This window comes from Notothenia coriiceps, unplaced genomic scaffold (assembly GCF_000735185.1).
Source record: "Notothenia coriiceps isolate Sejong01 unplaced genomic scaffold, NC01 NC01_scaffold00013000, whole genome shotgun sequence".
NCBI lineage: Eukaryota > Metazoa > Chordata > Actinopteri > Perciformes > Nototheniidae > Notothenia > Notothenia coriiceps.
The window spans coordinates 14,992-34,617 of NW_011345701.1; the positions used below are offsets into that span (position 1 = coordinate 14,992).

A 19,626-nucleotide genomic window follows, 5' to 3' on the forward strand; every position below is an offset into this window, starting at 1 on the left:
AAGAGGAAGACATCTTTTTCATTCTCTCACTGTGCTAGAGTAAAGGGTATGAAATAACAGATCAATTACATTATTCCTATCTCTAATGGTCTTTGGAGTTACTGAGCTCTGGGATTCCTATACCTTCTCCTGTCTCCCTGCATCCCATTCACCAAGTTCAGAAACTTGCGACAATCCTGAAATCACACAATCTTATATTAAAATTCTGTGTAGCTGAACTCCTGTTGTAATATTATACGAAATAATTCCCACTCATGATTGTAAATGCAAATGAGAGTCAAAGGTGATAAATTGCTTTTACCGTCTCAAACTCAGAATCCTGGATTTTGACAAAAGCACTGGCAACATGCTCCATGCTGAACCATCGATTAGTCAGCTCCTTCCTCTGGCCAGGAGTAGCCATTCTGCACAATGACTCCATCAGGGCTGTCTGCAGGTCGTAATCTGACAAAAACAAACTGCGTTGTACATTTGTTGTGTCTATGTATGGTCCAGAGTTTCGAGCGATGATACTATGCATAACTCCTACTTACCACCTCCCTTCAATATCTGACCAGCCAGCTTGGTCCTGTCAAAATATAATGAACAAGTAAACATTTGAGTGTTATAGTGAAAAAAGAGCAAAAATGAATGATACTCCCAATACATACATGATATCTGAGGCATCCTGAGACGTAAGGATCTTCCTCTCTTTCTTAAACTCCACAGGGATCTTGTCCAGAATTAAGTTGAATTTGCGGATTGCCTGTCAGAACATTGTAAGCAAGTTGATTTACGAGCAAATACATGACCCACAGTTGTAATGCTCTTCCAAATACCTGGTTATTGGAAAACATTTCAAACCTCTTTTTGGATCAGGATGTAGATTCTGGGGTCTACTGCCAATTCACCAACAGGATACAGAAAGGACTCTGTGATTTGATGTGTTCCTGCAAAAAAACAAGGGGGGACAGCCATACTGTGAATAGAGATACAGCTAAATATGTTACTTACTAACTGTCATCATGAACGTTGTTGGGTATACTATAGAATACAATGACTTCAATATTAAACTAATGAATAATAAACCTTTTAAACATTTAATAATACAAGTAGAATATACTACACATGGCTCATTGAACTGACAAAACAAGATATTTTACAAATGTACAAACGTACCCTCTTTGCAGGCTTCATGAACAACCTGTAACAGAGAAAAAATAAATCAGTTTAACATTATGGACACTAACATGAGTGGTATATTGTTCTGTAATACAAAGTATGTTTTACTGTAACAAATCAGCTCACCAACAAGGCATCAAAGAAGTCCTCAGAGAGGTTGAACAAGGTCTCATCCCACTTTGGGCCACACTGGATCCATAGTTGCCTGCATTTCTCAAACCACTGCACCATGTGCACAAAACAGGTTTAATATACACCTGACTAAAGCAATAGCTCATACAGCACTAACAGTGTGAGTCTGTATTTTATCGTTCACTTATCTTTTTGATCAGGCCTTGAGCGATTATTCCTGACAGTCCCTGACGACCACCAGGTCGTTTTAGGTTTTTCCCACACTTGTAGAGGATAGTGAGACCCAAACTGGCTGACTTTGAATCGTTTTCATCCAAACTCTACATAAACAATATAGATGTGGTTACATTAAACAAACAGACAACATATCACCATGGCATGTTAGTGAGTGTGCTGGGCTACATCTTACCCTGCTGACAAGCTTATCCAACTTGGTGAGAAACTGTTGGGAACATTTTATGGTGGTCCCCTCACCAATGTTCCTTTGCAAGAATAAATTCAGGGCTTGGACTTGCCCACTCTTCAACACCTCATCAACGACTTTCTCTAACTGCACATGAAAAGGGTTCATCAACGATTACTTTACACCACTACGTGCAACAACAACTATTTAAGTGACATTGCGTGAAGTGATATGGATGTTGACAAGCTTTTTTAAAGTTTTCCATTCCCACCTGAGTGTCCTGCGCCGGTGCCATGTTGTCTTCCGAGATAGAGCTACTGCAACCTGACCTCTGCTGTCTTCAGAAACACTGTAAAGATACACCATCAGCATCAAGCTGTCAATAATAACGCCAGGATTGTACTTATTGTACATAACTGTAATTTTTGAACTAGTAAGTCGTATCTATGAAACTCCATGGACAGTAATAACAATCTATTACCAGCTAAGAACGAGTGACTTTGGAAACTCAACCGAGCTGATATGAAAGTGAACAGTTAGCTAAAGGTTGACTAGCTTACATTATTTACAGTTGTTCAATGCTAGTAAGTAACGTAAACCTACACAAGCTATTTAACTACTGTTTACAGACGTTTTCCATAAGCTATACCACTATGACGTTTACCATACTGTCCTAATGGTGGCTACACGACTCAATAGTTTGCTCTGGGAAAGTATAATCTAAAGATACCTGCGGCTAATGCTACTAGCTAATATAACATCTCCTAGCTAACGCTCGTTGCCATCGTTAACGTTCTGCGGGCATTGAATAATTAAGTTATTTGATTTATCTCGTAACGTAACCTACCGTTATGTCAAATGTCGCCAAGTAACATAACTTAATGACTATTTATCTTTATTTGTTTGACAGTTTTGATAGCTCCATCGCAAAACGCGCGAATATTTTTACATTTGTCGCGCATGCGCGAGAAAGGTCGCCCAGCAGTCACCTCTACAGTTCGTCAAGTTGTGTGTGTACCTTGTGTGTCGAGGATGACTTTCATAAAACATAACGGTATTTTGGTAGGGAAAGTGTACTCAAAATTAAATGACACTGTTTATTTATAATATTCAAACATTTTGTATTGATCCATCAATAAACAATATTATTTATTATTTTACCCCTAATTTTAAATTGATACGATTTAATTTTTGAAATGACTAAACTTATATTTAATTTAAACAATCATTTATCAGCGTTGTCAACACCTATAACATTTAAAACCTGTAATAAAAACATAAACAACACTATGTATGCTTACTCTTCAATTTAAATGGCATACCTGCATACATGGAAAATATGTTCGAGACTATTAAATAAGCTACAGGAAATAATAGACCCTACACATATCAACACAAGCTGAACATTATGTGGAATTGTGCTTTATTGTTAAACAAAATATGCGTTCATTTCTGATTAATCTATTGCATGGTTATGGCATTTGGTTTGACAAAAATAAACTCTGAATACAGAGCAATTTGTTTTGCAGACAAAATTCCTGCAATGTATAAACTGATAATCCAAGTCAGACATCCAGCTAGATAATGGTGGACTGACATGCATTCATTTAATATTGCTAAGTGGGTTTCACTTCTATTGGCTAAAAATCAGCTGCAAAGATCAAATAATAGAGTGCAATTTTTAAAAAGGAACCCCAAAAGTATAACAGTGGCACTTAAGTTAGTTTCAGGTGCATGAGTGTGCAACCTGACTTGGTTTGTCCAGAGTTGTCAGTTCTTATTGAATCTCATTCGATTCAAAGATATCACCTGCAGTCTCCAAAATTAATATTATATGTCAAAAGCGGTTACTCATATACAATAGGTTTATCTGGCAAAAGTAAAGTCATAAAGTGCTCTAAATGTAAGTTGTACCTTTAGTCACCACCCTAAATGAAGTGCACCATGCTATCCTCACATTCTTTGGGCACAATAAGCTTGTAGTTATGGCACACTAACTTATAATTCTCTCCATTATTGTTGTCCCAATATTCAGTCCCACAGACTTTGTATTGAATGGCAAACTGTAACACTGCTCCCGGATGCAGGAATGGAGGAACAGGCAGGTGGAAACGAAAGGTATCACAAGTGAGTTGACCCTCTCCTCCTTCCCAGGCTTTGGTGGACACCCAATGGGCTTTAGTTTCTGAGCTGCTCTTCCACTCTGTAAATGAATAACGAGCTATGACATCTTTCTCAAAGTCCATATTGAGGACCTGGGTGATTCCGATAACACAAAGTTCAAAACACAAGACTCTCTCCAGGCACACTTTTTGCTCATGGAGGCGATGCAGGAATCCTTGCTGGTCACCAGGTTGCTGGGCAAAAACTGGCTTTAAGTATGGCAGAGATATCTCAAGATGCTTTCCATCTGCCAACTCTGCACCCATCAACAATCTAAAGGCAACATGATGCGGTACAGATGGATGATCGGCAGATTTGAAAAGCTTTATGTCCTCCAGGTCGAGCCCCAAAGAGTCAACAAACCGTACGCCAACATTTCTGAATTGCTTCTTCTTCTCTGCGGTGGAAGGCAGAGAGTGGGATCGCTGTCTGATGATGGGTTTAGGCGTGGGTTCGCAGGATAGACTGCGATGAAGCTCTGGTGCTTTTGTCAGAGATACTCTGGGAGTCGGGGGGCGGATTGGAATTGTCTTCTTTGCAGCACCAGGTTTGTCAGCTTGAAGCATTTCAGTCACTTTGATAGTAATGCAGGGCCTTGAGACACTGCTGGAAGAGCTGGGAGTCTCATCCTGGGAAAGGGGAATCCTCTCATGTCCAATAAACCACCCTCTTTTCATGTTCTGTTTCATGTTGTCCTGCTCACCTGAAAGAAAAACTGTCAAGCATTATTTATTAGTATTATGTCACAATCATCCCTAAAACACACTCTTATCCAAAGCATGATCTAATGACAGAGTTGTAACAATATTGAATAATGAAGGTATATGTTGTTGTGCTGCAAATATGAAAAGAACAGTTGTGTTAACATGATATGACAGAAACAGTCAGGAAGATAGTGGGCGTGTACTCTGGGAGTACGTGCATGAATACCTACAGCCCATTTCTGTCTTTGAGCAGTAAATTGACGCTTTACTCAATCTGCCTTTAACAACGTGGTTTAATAAAACAAGACTCAACCTCAACTCACCATATACATGAAGCGTTAGCTACATCTAAGCTGCAGGGTGAAGCGTCAGATCCTCCATTAAAATTAGTATGTGTTAGAACTGCGCGTTCCCGTGAGTCACAGAGTGCCCGCTGTTGGCTGTAGTCACATTACCTGATCTAAGTGCTTTACATTTTCCCAACTCTGAGACACATATGCATGTCCTCCATGGCGATCAGCTAATATGCGCGCAGTTATCAGGAAGCTTCACACGGACCAAAACGTCACAGACTGTTATGGGACATTGAGTAATTTCAGATCAGAAGGAACGTTTTTGTGCAGTGGTTTAACTCTTTTCCCCCAAAATCTAGCGTTGACTCTGTCGCTCCTGTCTTGTGCATTATTTTCCAAAAGTAACTAGTATCCTCAGAGAGCGTTTGGATATTTCGTTTGGAAAAGCGGCTAGTTTGACTTCACTCCAACTCCCACAATGCATCTGTATTGCCCAGTTGGACCCAAGCAGCGAGCCAGTCAGCAGCAGGTAAACAAACCAATCTGAGACTGGGACAGAGAGCCAAACAAAGCGTATGTGCTGTTAGACGGACCGCCTTACATTTGTAATAGCAAGGAGGATGACAGTCTTAAAAGAGGCACGTCTGCTGACAACACGTCGTTAAAAACAGTCGCTGCATTGTAATTCAACAGAGAGGCGAGTCGACGGCAAATAGAAGGACGACTTTAACCTGCATCGGCTGTCTGCGCATGATGCATTGCAGCACTTTCGAGAAAATGGGTGTTTTTAGCCCCATCCTCAGAAATGAGTGTATGATCCGAAATGTCGGTTGGGTTCTTTAGCTACCGTGTCATTTGCTAGTGCTGGATTCAAAACAACATTCCTACTGGCGACCTGCAACATGGGGCCCATCATGCAGGAGCGCACAGCATCCACGACACTGAAACGCGTCGTCTCCAAAGAGAAGATTCGAGTAAAACATACTGAAAACAGCGAACCAGTAACCAGGTGAGCCTAATTTTACAGTAACACATTTACGATTAAACTAAAGGTGTTGTGTAATTTCTCAGACATACGTACGTTAGAGGGGAACCTGACTAACCGCTATCATGTTTCCACAGTTCAAAGAAAGGTAACAAGATGAAGAAAGCAGTGGGCCAGATGAAAAATGGCCTCCCAGGGCCAGGTCAGGATAAGGACACAGTGACAACACTGCAGAAGGTGAGTGTTCAGCATCCTTGTACATTAAAAAGAGATCATGTCTAAATGAATGTCCTTGTATAAGATGTGTTCTGGGATATGTACTCATATATTTCAAGGCAAAAACATATTTCTATAATGATTGTTTTATAGGGCACACAGTCAAAAGGTGGCAGGGTCAAATCTGGCACTACACGCAATACAACCAAACTCTCCAGGTACGTGTGGCGAGGGTTTTGGTTCATACTGCATGCTTTGTCTCAAGTACACATCTCTAAATCCCCAACAGCTTTCTCTAACACTCGCTTGTCTCGTTACAGCCCTGAAGCAGAAGGAGATGTGAAACCTCTCCTCCGCAAACATTTATCTGTGCACAGAAAAGAGGAGCAACGTGAAAATCAACGGATGTCACAGTGCAGCAATGACCTACACCAGAATCGTGGGGGGATGGGGAAGAGTCGCCGAGCTCTCTCGCTGCCTCTATCCCCAATATCAGGGCTTCGACACATGCCAGCACACCCCCTAACTCACTCCCCGGCCCCCACCCCAGAGGCACTACAGCGACACTACAACCAGAAAGATGTAGACACTGACAGTGCGAGTGATCTGTCAGACTCTGAGAGGCTGCCAGTGCTGCCCTCTCCCTGTACCCCGTGCACCCCTCCTCATCTTAACCTCCGGGCTGAGGTCATCAACAGTAATGACTTTCCCCCGGACTTCCCAGGACCTCATGGCGCAATGGGTGATGAAGATGAGATTGATGAACCCAGCTACAGTTACCCAGACTTTCTGCCTCCTCCCTTTAACAGCTGGAGCCTGAGACAGCTGGCAGTATTTCTTCATACGGATGGCCGGGGTGCCCCTCGACCTAAGCCTGTAGGGACCCTCGAGAAGTACTTGGAGAGGCTGCTGCAGCTGGAGTGGCTCCAGATCCAAACAGGGCAAGCAGAGAGCAGCCGTGTCCCAGGGAGTCGCCCAAGGCCACAGAGCTTCCCCTCTGCCACCACTGCTCATCCGGCTAGGCCTCACACGGCTCCACCATCCCGACTCAACTCCCCTAAAGGGCTGCGGCAAAGCCAGCGATCCTTTCCATTTACACCTGTCAACAACCCCCCCTCACCTGCCTCAGCCCAGCAACCGCACTCCCGCTTTCCAGTTTGCCCTCACTGTAATATCCGCTACCCGTTGTGCAATGGAAGCTGCTCGGCCTATGCCTACCAACGCCACTCAAGGCTCAGTCCACTGCTTGAGCGTAAAGCCAGACCTGGAGCACCAGCTAAAAGAAGCAGCAGTGAGACCAGAGCAACCTCAACGGAAGGGAGGAGCCCTGGAGCACAAGGTGGAGGAAATGGTGGGGGAGGAAATGGTGGGGGAGGAGCCCAGACCCCAGTTAGCCCCTCAGGTGGAAGGAGTCATCTCCGAAACATGCAGGCCGCAGGCAATGCTCGTAAGCAACCCCAGGAATCTGGAACTAACCCGAACAGCAAAGGTCAAGTGAGGAAAAGCCGTGTCAGAGCTAACTCTGAGACAGATTTGAAAAAAGAGCCGGGTGGCAGCAAAGCAGCTGGTGCAGAGAAACAGGTTGGTGCTCCAAGTAAGAGAGAGGTCACAACCTCCAAGAGAGTGGAGAAGGACTGGCAGAGGACAGAGGCTGTAGGTCAAGCCTCTAAAACCGCCATGAAAAGAGCTGCTAAAGAGCCGCAGTCCCTCTCCAAATCCTCCGCTAGTAGTAAGCAGAATGGCAAAACAAAAAATGTGCACTTTGTTGCAAAGTAACCCCTATACATCTACAGCATAGTGCTTTATTTACTAGAGGTTACTTGGTACAGGAGCTTGAACCTATGCTTGCTTTCTGTGTGATCTGTATTATACTAACATGTTGTAACTGTTGAACAGCAGTCTCAACCAGTCAGTGGTGTACAGCCTTATAAAGGTCAAAACTAACAAGAGGTTCAGCTGCTATAAAAAGAGATAAAAACAGCATTTATTTCAAAGAAAAATACTCAAATAGAACAGAATATACACGCTGTATTTCATTCAAAATGTACAGTAAGTATACAATCATAATGTTTTACTGTGTTTTGACAGAAGGCTCATTATGACTCAAAGCACTACTATGATTCCTAAATAACAGCTTTTATGTAAATTGAGCTCTGCTGCACTGCACATCATCATCTCTAAGTATACTACTCATGTTCAATAGGCATCAAATAAGCAACTACTCTACCATAGGATAACTCTCAGCATAAATATTCCATAGTGAAGTTTAACACATCATTACATTCAAGTCATCAAATGCAACCATAGCGGTAACTAGTGGAGTCTGTGATGTAGGGATGTATTTGTTTGTAAGGCTTTTACTTTACTTGATGTGGCATTTATTTCGTTTTTTTGGAGCCTCATGTTACAAGACGGTTAAAGCATCTTTGGCTGAAAAGAAGGACGAACATTGAGTGGTGGTGTAATGCCGTGCTGTTATTTGTTTCAGAAATATTTGTGCAATGGTTTGATTTTTTTGTTACAAGGGCTTCTCATGTTCAACAGCTTGAATTGTAGTCCATGATGATAAAGTGTATTTTGCATTGAGCTGAGCTCTCTCTGACAGAAAGTGTAATGTTTGCTACGAATGTAAATGCCTATTTTTCCAAATTTTATATACCATAGTTATATTTATGAAAAGTGTTGTGGCTGACTTGTATTCATCATTAGCATTGTTATGTTTACATTGTCATGCACATAAAGAAAAAAAAGATGTAGTCAAAGAGCTGAATGTATACTTAATGTCTACTGTGCCGTACCATTGCTCATCCCTGAGATTCAATGTGATTTCAACACATCATAGCTGTTATGCTGTAACATGGTAATGTTATATCACACTGCATACTTGAAGTCTGTATGTCACTGTGTTTACATTAGATTCTCTTATCTGTTCATTGTGATTTACCACGTGCACTTGATCCATGGGAACACCACATCAATGTAAATAACACAATATGTATTCAGATTGCACCTCTTTACTTAATATTCATGTAAAGTATCAAAGCCATAGATAAGAGGCTACAAGGGGCGATGTTATTATAAATGTGTACATTATGCTGACACGCACGCAGAAAGATTGTGGTATGTATTTTCTCAATGTTGAATGCAATTATTTGTAAGGCATAGAAATAAATGTTTTGCACTCAAGGGATTTTCATTCACTGGCCATTCTTTGGAACACATGCACACTGTTAAAATCCCAAACTTAATAGGGCTTAGTTTAACTTAAATGATGGCAAGTTTAATTTATTTTCATATTTAAATGTCAACCTTGTTGGATGGATTCTGATCAGTTCATCACAGAGAGTTAACTTTTTATGAATATGACTAAAGTTGGTAAAGTGGTGGGACATAAAAATGATGAGTGTGTTACATCCTTTTCTGGCCTGGAAATGGTTTAAGGAGCCGCCGCAGCTGCTTCTCCCTGTCATTCACACACCCTGCAACAAACAACAGGTATATATTGGCAGCATGAATATGTATGTTATCATAGCGCAACAGAGGCTTTCCAACATGATCCAATGCCAAATGTCCTAATTGCAGAATGCTTTGTACATTTTTTTATAATCTGAAGAAATTGAGACATTTGTTGCCTGTAACATTTGCTTTGGCAGGTTACCTAGGTGTGTGTTGGCAGAGAAACATGCACTGCCAAATGTTCCTAGATTGACGTCCTCTCTATAGACAGGCCCATCATTCCACATCAGATCGTAGCCTCCCACCCTTTTCTCCTTGCCAGTGAGCCTGAAGGGGGAAAAAAACGAATTGATTAGAAAGCAGCACCAGTGTGTTAAAAGAAACATATCTTATCGTGTGTTGTGCAGTATCTTGTGATCTGAGGGAAGTTTTTTTTGCACCCACATTCTTTACTTTTATATACAACACCCTACCAAGATTACCCTTCCAAAGGTTTATAGACAGTTGAATAACAAAATAGAAAGTGATGTCTATAATGCATGCAGAGAAAGAGAACCCAGGGTTACATGTTAATGACAAAAAGGCAAACACAGAATGGGAAGGTGGCCTTTACCTTCCCTCCATATCAACAACATTTAAAGTGTCTTCCAGCAGACTGCACTTCATCTCATAATCCTCTTGACTACTGGGTGTGTGTGACGGAGAAGCATTCACCTCTATTAACCACCTGCAAAAAGATAGAGGATGATATTATTCACCAAAACATAGACTTTCGAGCAGACATTACCTCATTCCACGAGAACTCATATGAATGTATGTATCCTTATTTCCACTGGAGAGGGATACTGCCACTGGTGCGTTTTATAATTCACAGCAGGATAATTGCATACTTCTTTTTTTTTTGATACGCTCTACAGATTTACGAGGTATTTTATATAACACTAGAAGATTTACTGCTTTGTTTTTGAGTATCAAGAAAAACAAAGCAACGTGTGCTGTATTTGCTTGTCTGTGCTTTAACTTTCCAATAATGAATCCCTTTGTGCATGTTTGTTAAGGGGATCTGTGTAGGTGATGATGTGGAGGTTCACTTTGTAAGACCAAAGGAGCACTTACGGTTTGAGGTTCTGATCCAGTAGAATGTCATACCCATAGAGCTCAAAGCAGTGTTTGTCATTTATAATGACTTTCTGAACACTCTGAAGACTGCGGACAAAGATGTTATCAATCTCTTTGAACAGGGTTTCTATTGTCTCTCTGCCATGTTTTGCAGTGAGGTATCTTCGAAGCTGTTGCAACTGCCACTTGCATCCCTATTTAGAGATTGACAAAGAAATGCCAGAATAAACAGGATATTGAATACATAAATATGCAGCTAGAATCTTTTATTAACCACGGTACCAAACGCATGCATTCCTGCTGAACCACAAAAATATCTAGCAAAGTTAAAACATATGGATACACATACCATGAAAACACAATCTGTTACATATTTTCTGAGCTTCTTGAATCACAAACCTTTTCAGGATCATAATCTGGTGCTGTTTTCTGTACAGCCACATTGGTGAGGTGCATATCTGAAGAGAGGCGCTAAGAAGAATTTGGGAACTTTTATGACTTAGTAACACTTTCCATGGGGACGTGGATTAAAGCGACACAATTAGGAACAACTGCCTTAGAAATTGGGTCAAACCCAGGCTATTTAAAGCTGACTTTGCTTAAATATTTCATCAGACAAAAGCTCAAAACTAGTTAAGGGTTGACTAATAATATCACACAAGTGTATATACATTTAAATGAAATGCAAATTGAACGGTAGCATGACGCTCCTTCTTATGTTCATTTTATGACTGTCATTGTGCTTCTCCTCCCTTACACGTACATTTAGAAATAAATAATTGATCATAAAAAAACAACATTCACATGAAGGATTCATAAATGTTATTAAAAAAGGATACACTTGTCATCAATACTGCTGAGGGAGAAGCGGGTGCTTGAAAAGCGGCCAAAGCCATCTCGATACAGCCAGGCTTTCAAGGGAACGTACTAAAACACATGCATACTGTTTCATGTATGTAGCAACATTTATATTTTGTATAAAACATTATGATTTACAAGGTTCAGTACTTACTGACGTGACCAGCACATAGACCCTCAGATCAAATTTCCGGCCTGTTGGGACAAAAGCAAAAAAAGTAAGCAGGGATATAAATCTAAATTCCCCTTTCCTTGTCCATTTTTTAGTCGTCGTTAATTAACATTCATTTATTTTTAGAATAAAAGTGCATTTCTCATTAAGTTTATTACCATTTATTAGGTAAGGGTTCTCTATATAGCGTTGTGCCACATAGCTTTCCACTTGAGCTGCATCCTTCTGTTCCTCTGAGCGGGTGCCATCCTGTGTTAACACAAAATTATCAATCTGAATTATGTGGATGTAATTTAATTTACAGCAAATGCCTTTATGTAATAAATAAACAGTACCTTCTTCCAATCCATTATGTCTTTCAGTTTCCTGAACAGAAAAATTCCTTTCCCTTGCGATTTTGCCACCTAAATAACATTGCTAGTTAATTTTGATGGTGAATTGATGATAATAAAGATCATATTTATTGCACTAGATTTAATCTGTTGCCTAGCTTACCGGCTTCATGATCCAGGTGCTACCAGGGCTTCTTTTGAATTCCTCTACAAACAGATGATATTCGCTTGGCAGTGCAAAAGTGCAGGGGAAGAATTCACATTTGGATGCCTCCATGCAGCCAACATCTCTTTCAAGATTTTTCCTATATCTTTTGAGATTTTTCACCATGAGGTTTTTGCGAGTCAGCTGTAACAAAAGCTCAGAAAACTCAGAAAAAGACGTCATGGCATTTGATAATATGAATGATAAAGAATATTAATGTTGAAATCTAAAACGTATAGTCTCAAAGCATGCTCGACTGAAGCTGGCTCACCTCATAATGATTGCGAAAGTGGTTTATCCTCACATGTTCCTCCATGTATGAATGATCAAAATTCTCCCTTAGCCAGCCCACATCACACCAGTTGAAGTCCCACTCACCTTCACTGTGAGAAAAAACGTGATGCCATGTTCGAACCACAAATATGACTGAATAAGTCAAATGACAGTTAAAATAACACTACTTACTCTTTGACTTCAACCCAACCGGGTCTTTGGCGCAGGACAACCTGTATGGTGTTGAGTAGGCCACACTTGTAACGTACACAACTCCTTCCCTCCCTGAAGTGTAACATTGCCACTGTTACCAGTACTTTCGAGGTTTGGTTAGTGTTATGCACCAGAGGAATGTGATTAGGCACATTTACTCATGTACTTTAAGTAAGTTTGATTTCTAAATACTTTTATTTTCCTTCAGTCTTTCCTTTCCGTGCCATTTACTTCTTCAACAAAATTTTCCCTATGTGGGACAAATAAAGGTATTCTAAAATCAGGATTTTGAGTATATTCAGATTTCTTTATACTGTACAACAAAATACACTGAACAACTGTTCATTGACAGCCAACTTAAGAACAACACTCACCGCTCCTCACTTTTGCCATAATCATTTGTCCCTTTGAATCCAGATGTCTGCAAGAATGAAAAAAGCAAAAACATATTTAGCTTTCATCCAGGTTGTTTTGGGTAACTTGTAAAAAAACGATTTTACAATTTTAAGCTGCAAACTACACTCCAAAAAGCAACTCCTGGTTTGCTTATAACTTACTAACCTACTTACTTTCTAATTTTTTAATACAAGTAGGCTATAGTCTTAAGTCCTATCACTACTTTAACGCTTAAATAATTTATGGATAAGCAGTAACTCTCTGTAACGCTCTGTAACGCTAGTTGGAACTTAGCTAAGTCAATCACACAAATAGCTAACAATAATAAGTTAACATCAGTTAAATAAAAGCCTACAACACAACAAAGCGTACACATAGTTCTTTCTGCTTACCTTACACTTTGACATGGAGGCGCACTCTATGAAATATTAGAAGACTAGGTTTATATTACAAGAATATGCGTAATTAATGATAAGTAACATCTAGCAATGAAGCTAGCTCGTCTCAATGCGTTGTTTGGCAATTGTTGTCATGGCAACCATCACCAAATGACAGAGGGCAGAGTCTCTAGTCTAGACTCTAGTCTGGACTCTCTAGGGCTCTGACAGAGGGTCCACGTCTTCATGTGCTTACCGTAGAAAGCCAACGGGTGACCTGCTAAATTCATAGCAAACACACATCACACAAAGTAATCATATTTTAAAAATAAATAAGTTTGTCTTCCGTCAGAAATTACAATTCCCGGAAGTTTGCCGTTAGAGCGAAAGTATTGCGTTAACAGTAAGACCACTGGCAAACATATTATCTTCCCTCAACTTTACAATAAATCCACCACTTAGTGGCGCCAAAACTTTATGTGTAGCATAATGTTGATTCATTATAATGTCTAAAAAATTGTATTAGGTTATGATTTGAGCATTACATTGTATATGCTTAATAAACACAATTATCACATCTACTTATTTACTCATATATTATTCATGTCAACAGATATCAGCAATCAGATTGATTGATTGATTGATTGTTTGTTTGTTTGTTTGTTTGATATGTGAATTGGTTGCTAAATGGGCCTTACTGTAGGTCAAAATCAGCTAAAACTTGTTGATTGCCAATCCTTTTTGTTTTTTTATCTATCATCACTTTGCAAATGCTAATTCCCACTGGCTTATGTGATATGTGACACATTTACCATTTGACCAAAATAAACAAATGGTAAACATCAAATCAACACAAATGGTACAATTATCGAACTATTATAGTTTTGAAATATTTAAATCTAAATGTGATCCACAAATAAAAGAACACAATGAAATATTTTTGGTTTCATGTTGCAAACATTGAACTTTTGGTCCAGTTAATGCCCCCAGCAATTTACATAGACAAGAGGATTATGGAACAAACATTCTTGAGAGATGGATCATGATACCTTTGATCTCTGAGGGTTATATAAGACCCTCAACGACGTATTGAGGACCACACTGCCCTGCATACCAAACCCTACCTATTACCTAATGGTTGATAGATTGTATTGAATGTTTGTGTTTCTTTACTTTAATGAAGGAAATTAAATGGTAAATTATCGCAATGATCCTTTGGTTATTGTTATGTGATCAAATCTTCATGCGCTGAAGATAAAGGCCATATTTCTGAATGATAAAGCACAATTACAGCTCAATATATAGGCCTATCCAAAAAAACGTACATTTATTGCTTTTAACCCCTTGATGTAAATTCTGTAAAAGGAGCTTGCACCCGAGTCAGATTCCTGTGCAAAGCCAAATAAATGGGTTATATTATCGTTTCCTATGTACCTATTGCCTTTTTAACATCCTCAGCACTCCTCCACTATTCAAACAATCAACCATACTTTAGACTCTGACATAAATAATCAGGACAGTTTTGAGGTAAAGGGGCTTTCAATTGAATTTGTTTGGGTCAGTTAGAAAGAACATAGGCCAGGCTTCTCAGCAGTGTGTGGGATCGCTCTACTACTGTAGCTGAGTCAAAACCTAGTCTCGAAACGTCCCTGTGATGAATATAAACTATAAAATCAAGTAATTAAGTTGTGTCATTTCACAAATTGCACCAGTTACAAAACATAACATATGGTTAGAAGAACTGACTTTCTATCTGCTGTCAAATAGGAATTTTAGTATTATTTCGAACTCTAACAAAGATTAAGAACAGACAAGAAAATCTAGTGAATTATGGCAACGCTAATAATGTTTCATATCGAAAACAGCTGGCTGTAAAATGGCACAGTTTCTTTCAAACTTCATCAGCATCTGCTTGGGCGGGCCTCAGACAAGAAAAGCATACTCTGGCATCTTTTCTTTGACGATGTTTTCTGCAGATGAGATGTACATGTGTTAATTCAGTCTCCAGAAAATTGTTAATAAATGTTTCCATCTCCTCCAGATTAGCTGTACATGTCTAATGATTGCCTGTTGGGAAAAACAAGAATGTGATTGTAGCAGTCATTCAAAATATCAAACTGTGGTAAGTTAGGGATTTATAACTGAGATTGATATTTGCCCAAACCCAATTATCTTCAGCTCACAAAAAATACAATGTGACAAGCCCAGAACATTTTGAGCTTGAAAATGCAATGTAAGACGTGACTAATTTGCTGATAGTATTTCAATATTTTTTTAATTTGCAGATAAAAACATTGCAGCAAACCACTTTAAAAAACTATCAGATCTCATTTAACAGAATATAGCATACAATTACAGCATTAACCTTTATAATTTGCTGTTGCTTTCATTGCCAGTAGTTTCCATTTACATCACCATCAAAGCATTACAAATGTTTTCACTCCCTGCCCACCCAAAACTCTGTTTCTGAAGCCTTAATAATCGATTAAACCATATGTGCCGATCAGGGGTCAACCTTTCAGCAAGCTTTTATTTTGAGGTCGATTTCTAGCATTTGTGTTTTTGCAATGGTTTATGGTTTAGCAGCCATTCCTGCAGAGCATTTATATCATAAGTAGCTGGACCTTATGCATATCATTTTGGCGAACCACATATACTTTTGTCCTTATGCAACATGAAAAAACAACTCCATGATCACCAGTATCTTGGAATGGATATTTTTTTTGAAGATCATGGGTTTGACTCTTTTAAACACGTAGCCCATATTTTGTATGGATCTGAAATTAAATTCCAACCCTATAATCCAATTTGGATTGTCATTTTACATCTAGATTTTTCTTTGGAAGGCCTTCATGCTGGCACAGTGGGGATCTTGCATACATCTCAATACCACTCACTGTTAGGCATCCCACAGGTCATACTTTTCCCAGTGGATGGTAATCATCAGTCCTGCTAAACCAATTGCTCCTCAACAGCAACCACAGAGCAGGAAATCTGTGGCATCAGCTGTTACTCATAATGGAGGCATCTCGCTGACTTTAGAACAATAATCCTAATCAAGGATGATATTCTTAAATGTGGAAAGTTGAGCTCAGCCATAGATAGTTTCACCAGAGTCTCCCCTGTTGCTCCTCTTCACATACAGAAGAAACGCGTCTGGTATGTTACATATTCAGGTCCAGGAAGCAAAGGTTAGTAAGGGTTAAGCTTTGAATGGTGAAATAGTAGAAGAAACTGAAAATCTGTCAGGGAATGATTGCCCTCATGGCTGGCTTTTTTAAGTTTGGGCAATGGTGACCTGTCATATACAGTATTGCCATAACTAATTAGATCTTTCCCACTTATACAGAGGGTAAAACATGTCTACCTGGTTTTAAGACTTTAGGACACAAATAAAGAGCAGGTAGTGTGACTTAAGTCTATGTTTCTTTGTGTATCAGTGGCTTTGCATCCCATTTAAATTTCACTTCCTTTTTTACCGTTATCAGATTTGAAGAACGATGTTACATTCCTCTTGTTCATTTTAACAGGCTTACATATCTGCAGCCTCTGAGATGTTAATGCCACCTGTTTATTGTTTCCACGCTCGCTACCTCTGTTGCTTCCCAGCACTACAGGGGTAATGACGCTGCAAATCCCAAGGCTTTGCGCACCCCGAAACTTTTCTAATAAAACATGAGGAGGCCAACAAAAACAGGACAGAGTGGCAGCTGGAATCCTCCTGAAATGTATTACATTCCCTCATGTCTCACAAATAAGCTGAGAATCCACCGTGATTAGTTTACCACTGCTGCTCTATAATCAATGCTACACAAGCACATGTTGGCAGGCAGAAAGTAGACATACTGTACTGTACAGTGGATACTGTATGCTAAAATGTGTACCATATGTCTGACTTCTTGAGGTAAAACAGGGAGAATACCAAAGAAAATTAAATATAATTCTGTGAAATTATTACAGGGATTTTGGAAGTTTCCTGCTGGGGAACACGGTGGTTCAAGAATGGGTTTTTAGGGCATTGATAATAAACAAGAGTTAAACAATTTAATTAGTTGAATGCGTTACATAATTCAATGAGGCTCAAGTGAGGGAAACCTAATGAAATGAAGCTGGCTATAAGGTTTCATGCCTCATCCATTTTTATTGCCTTGATCCGTTATTAGGCCAAACCAACGTACCACGGAGATTGTGCACCTATACTTTATATTTATACATCAACATCTATATTAGCATGAACAGCCTTCATGATCATTTAGGCTCTCAATGCAACATCAGATTCACCAGACCTCCTTAGCAGTAAAAAAACAAGGTGATACCTTGAAAGCATGCATGCATCATGTGACCGCTAAACCACACACAGTCACATTTCAGATAGCATTCTGTCTCCACAACTCTGGTTAGGGGAAAGAAAACAAAATATGTTCTTCATTTATCTGGAATTCTCTTTTTCCCAGCTTGGGGAATGTGCCAGAGAATTGGGGTATGGCACAAAACCATGGCCTTGGGGTATTTGGGAAGAAACCAGAGGGCAATCATGAGTCAGACAGATTTAGGTTTTACTGGATGCCTCAGTGGCAAAGTACAAATCTAAGACACTTAGTGTATACTAAGAGAGCGAGAAGGTGAACAGTTTGGGATATTTTGGATCATAATGTCAAAGCATCAAAAATAAAAGCCCCAATTTTCCCATGCAATTGCTTGTGCATTTGGGATTTCTGTTTGGATATTCTCGGGATATGTGTGATTATAATGCCAAGCAGGAAAGACTCAATCTTTTATTTCAAATACTGTATGTTTTAAATCAATTTGCATCCTAGATGCATTTGTTCATTTTATAATTATTTCAACATGTGAAGGAGAACTACAATACAGTAGTACAGTCAGACTGGATTATTGCAGATGTACTCTCCTCTGTTCCAGTCTTTAATGGCTGTCTACTGTTTGATAGTAATAATCGCCCAAGGAGGCAACACTAAGTGAAAGGAAATTGGAGTTGGAGGCTCAGTAAGGTAAGTTTGCTTTCATAACAGTTATCCGACAGCTCGGTACACCCTCATAAAATCTGCCGTGTTTTTTTCAGTTCTGCTATGTGGACACAATATCTCCTGCAAAAACCCAAAGATATTCTCAATCAGCTTCCCTTTTACTTCAGCTATCTTACATGTGATCCACATTTACCCCCAAGCCCCACAATGGTTTGATCAATTACATTGAGTTGAATTGCTCACAGGGGCTTCAGTGCCAGGAGCAAGGCTGGGCGTGGTCCTCACATAAATGTGATAAGCATTTTATATTTGATTGTAAATCTGTCACAGACTGCTTGACGTCAACGTCTCACATACATCCCCAGATACATCTTCTGGCGAAGCTGACCCCAGGTTTCACTTTCAGTCTGCTCTTCAGTAAGAGAAACACACAAAATGTGACTGAAGTTTGGTGATTGGCTCGATCAGTCAACAGCATTCCACTGTTTGGACCAATAAAACACAATAGAAGTTTGGCTGCACGTTTAGGGTCATCGTCCTGCTATATTATCCTCTCTATGTCTGACAGATGAGGTGGTTTACCTTGGATTATGAGCTGGTCTTTTCCACCATACTGAAACAATTTGACATGTCTGTCCACAACAATTACTTTCAATACTGTGCAGACGCAAAGCGTTAGCCTACCTCGTCTTTATTCTTCAGAGGGTTCTTGTTAACCTTCTGAAACTATGCTGGTGTCATTGGCACACTGAAACTAGAACATGGAGGGTGTTCTTGATCTATGGGACAGAACAGAAGGTCCAATTAGGCCACTCACTTCATTCAAGGTGTACTGGTTTTGAAACTTGTGGTCATTCTTCATTTTAGACAATCACACTAAAAGTCAACAGCAATTTACTATCAAAACAGTGCCCCCCTCATTGAGACCTACAACAAACCACGAGTGTTACATCGACTACATTTCATTATTTGTGATCCATTTCAAGACAAATACACTTTTACAATATGACGCATCCCTTAGTCATATTAACATAAAGCACAAATAGTCAATCTCAATGCAAATTCATGAGCTGTAATTCTATGCAAATTGTTTGAAATTGACAAATATGGTATATTTATGTACACCTAACCACTTGACAAAGCCTATAGCTCTCCATGACAACAGACACAGTAATACTGCAGA

The 19,626-nt window shown here is 39.6% G+C and overlaps 3 protein-coding genes across 8 annotated transcripts; 1 reads left to right on the plus strand and 2 right to left on the minus strand.

Moving 5' to 3' along the window:
- Positions 1–2,994: 2,994 nt before the first annotated feature.
- Positions 2,995–5,199, minus strand: ppp1r3da (protein phosphatase 1, regulatory subunit 3Da). Of its 4 annotated transcripts, none has more exons than XM_010773845.1 (2): positions 5,019–5,199; positions 2,995–4,562 (listed from the first exon to the last, which is right to left on the minus strand). In XM_010773845.1, exon 2 carries the CDS (start codon positions 4,546–4,548, stop codon positions 3,625–3,627), a length of 924 nt encoding a protein of 307 aa, XP_010772147.1. In that variant the 5' UTR covers positions 4,549–4,562; positions 5,019–5,199; the 3' UTR covers positions 2,995–3,624. The 4 variants fall into 4 exon arrangements, with proteins under 4 accessions (XP_010772147.1, XP_010772146.1, XP_010772145.1 ...); XM_010773844.1 differs by having other exon boundaries at positions 2,995–4,574; XM_010773843.1 differs by having other exon boundaries at positions 4,887–5,198.
- Positions 5,200–5,393: 194 nt separating this feature from the next.
- Positions 5,394–9,243, plus strand: fam217ba (family with sequence similarity 217 member Ba). The gene is made up of 4 exons (XM_010773849.1): positions 5,394–5,865; positions 5,979–6,078; positions 6,211–6,275; positions 6,378–9,243. The coding sequence occupies exons 1-4, from the start codon at positions 5,759–5,761 to the stop codon at positions 7,831–7,833; spliced, it is 1,728 nt and encodes a 575-aa protein (XP_010772151.1). The 5' UTR covers positions 5,394–5,758; the 3' UTR covers positions 7,834–9,243.
- ttll9 (tubulin tyrosine ligase-like family, member 9) lies at positions 8,580–13,580 on the minus strand. 3 transcript variants are annotated; one of them, XM_010773846.1, is made up of 14 exons: positions 13,474–13,580; positions 13,060–13,106; positions 12,665–12,757; positions 12,471–12,582; positions 12,158–12,343; positions 11,998–12,066; positions 11,821–11,911; positions 11,645–11,685; positions 11,472–11,559; positions 11,032–11,090; positions 10,630–10,826; positions 10,127–10,240; positions 9,716–9,840; positions 8,580–9,536 (listed from the first exon to the last, which is right to left on the minus strand). In XM_010773846.1, the coding sequence occupies exons 1-14, from the start codon at positions 13,486–13,488 to the stop codon at positions 9,466–9,468; spliced, it is 1,308 nt and encodes a 435-aa protein (XP_010772148.1). In that variant the 5' UTR covers positions 13,489–13,580; the 3' UTR covers positions 8,580–9,465. The 3 variants fall into 3 exon arrangements, with proteins under 3 accessions (XP_010772148.1, XP_010772149.1, XP_010772150.1); XM_010773847.1 differs by having other exon boundaries at positions 12,665–12,935; positions 13,474–13,502; XM_010773848.1 differs by having other exon boundaries at positions 12,665–12,705; positions 13,474–13,495.
- Positions 13,581–19,626: the final 6,046 nt, after the last annotated feature.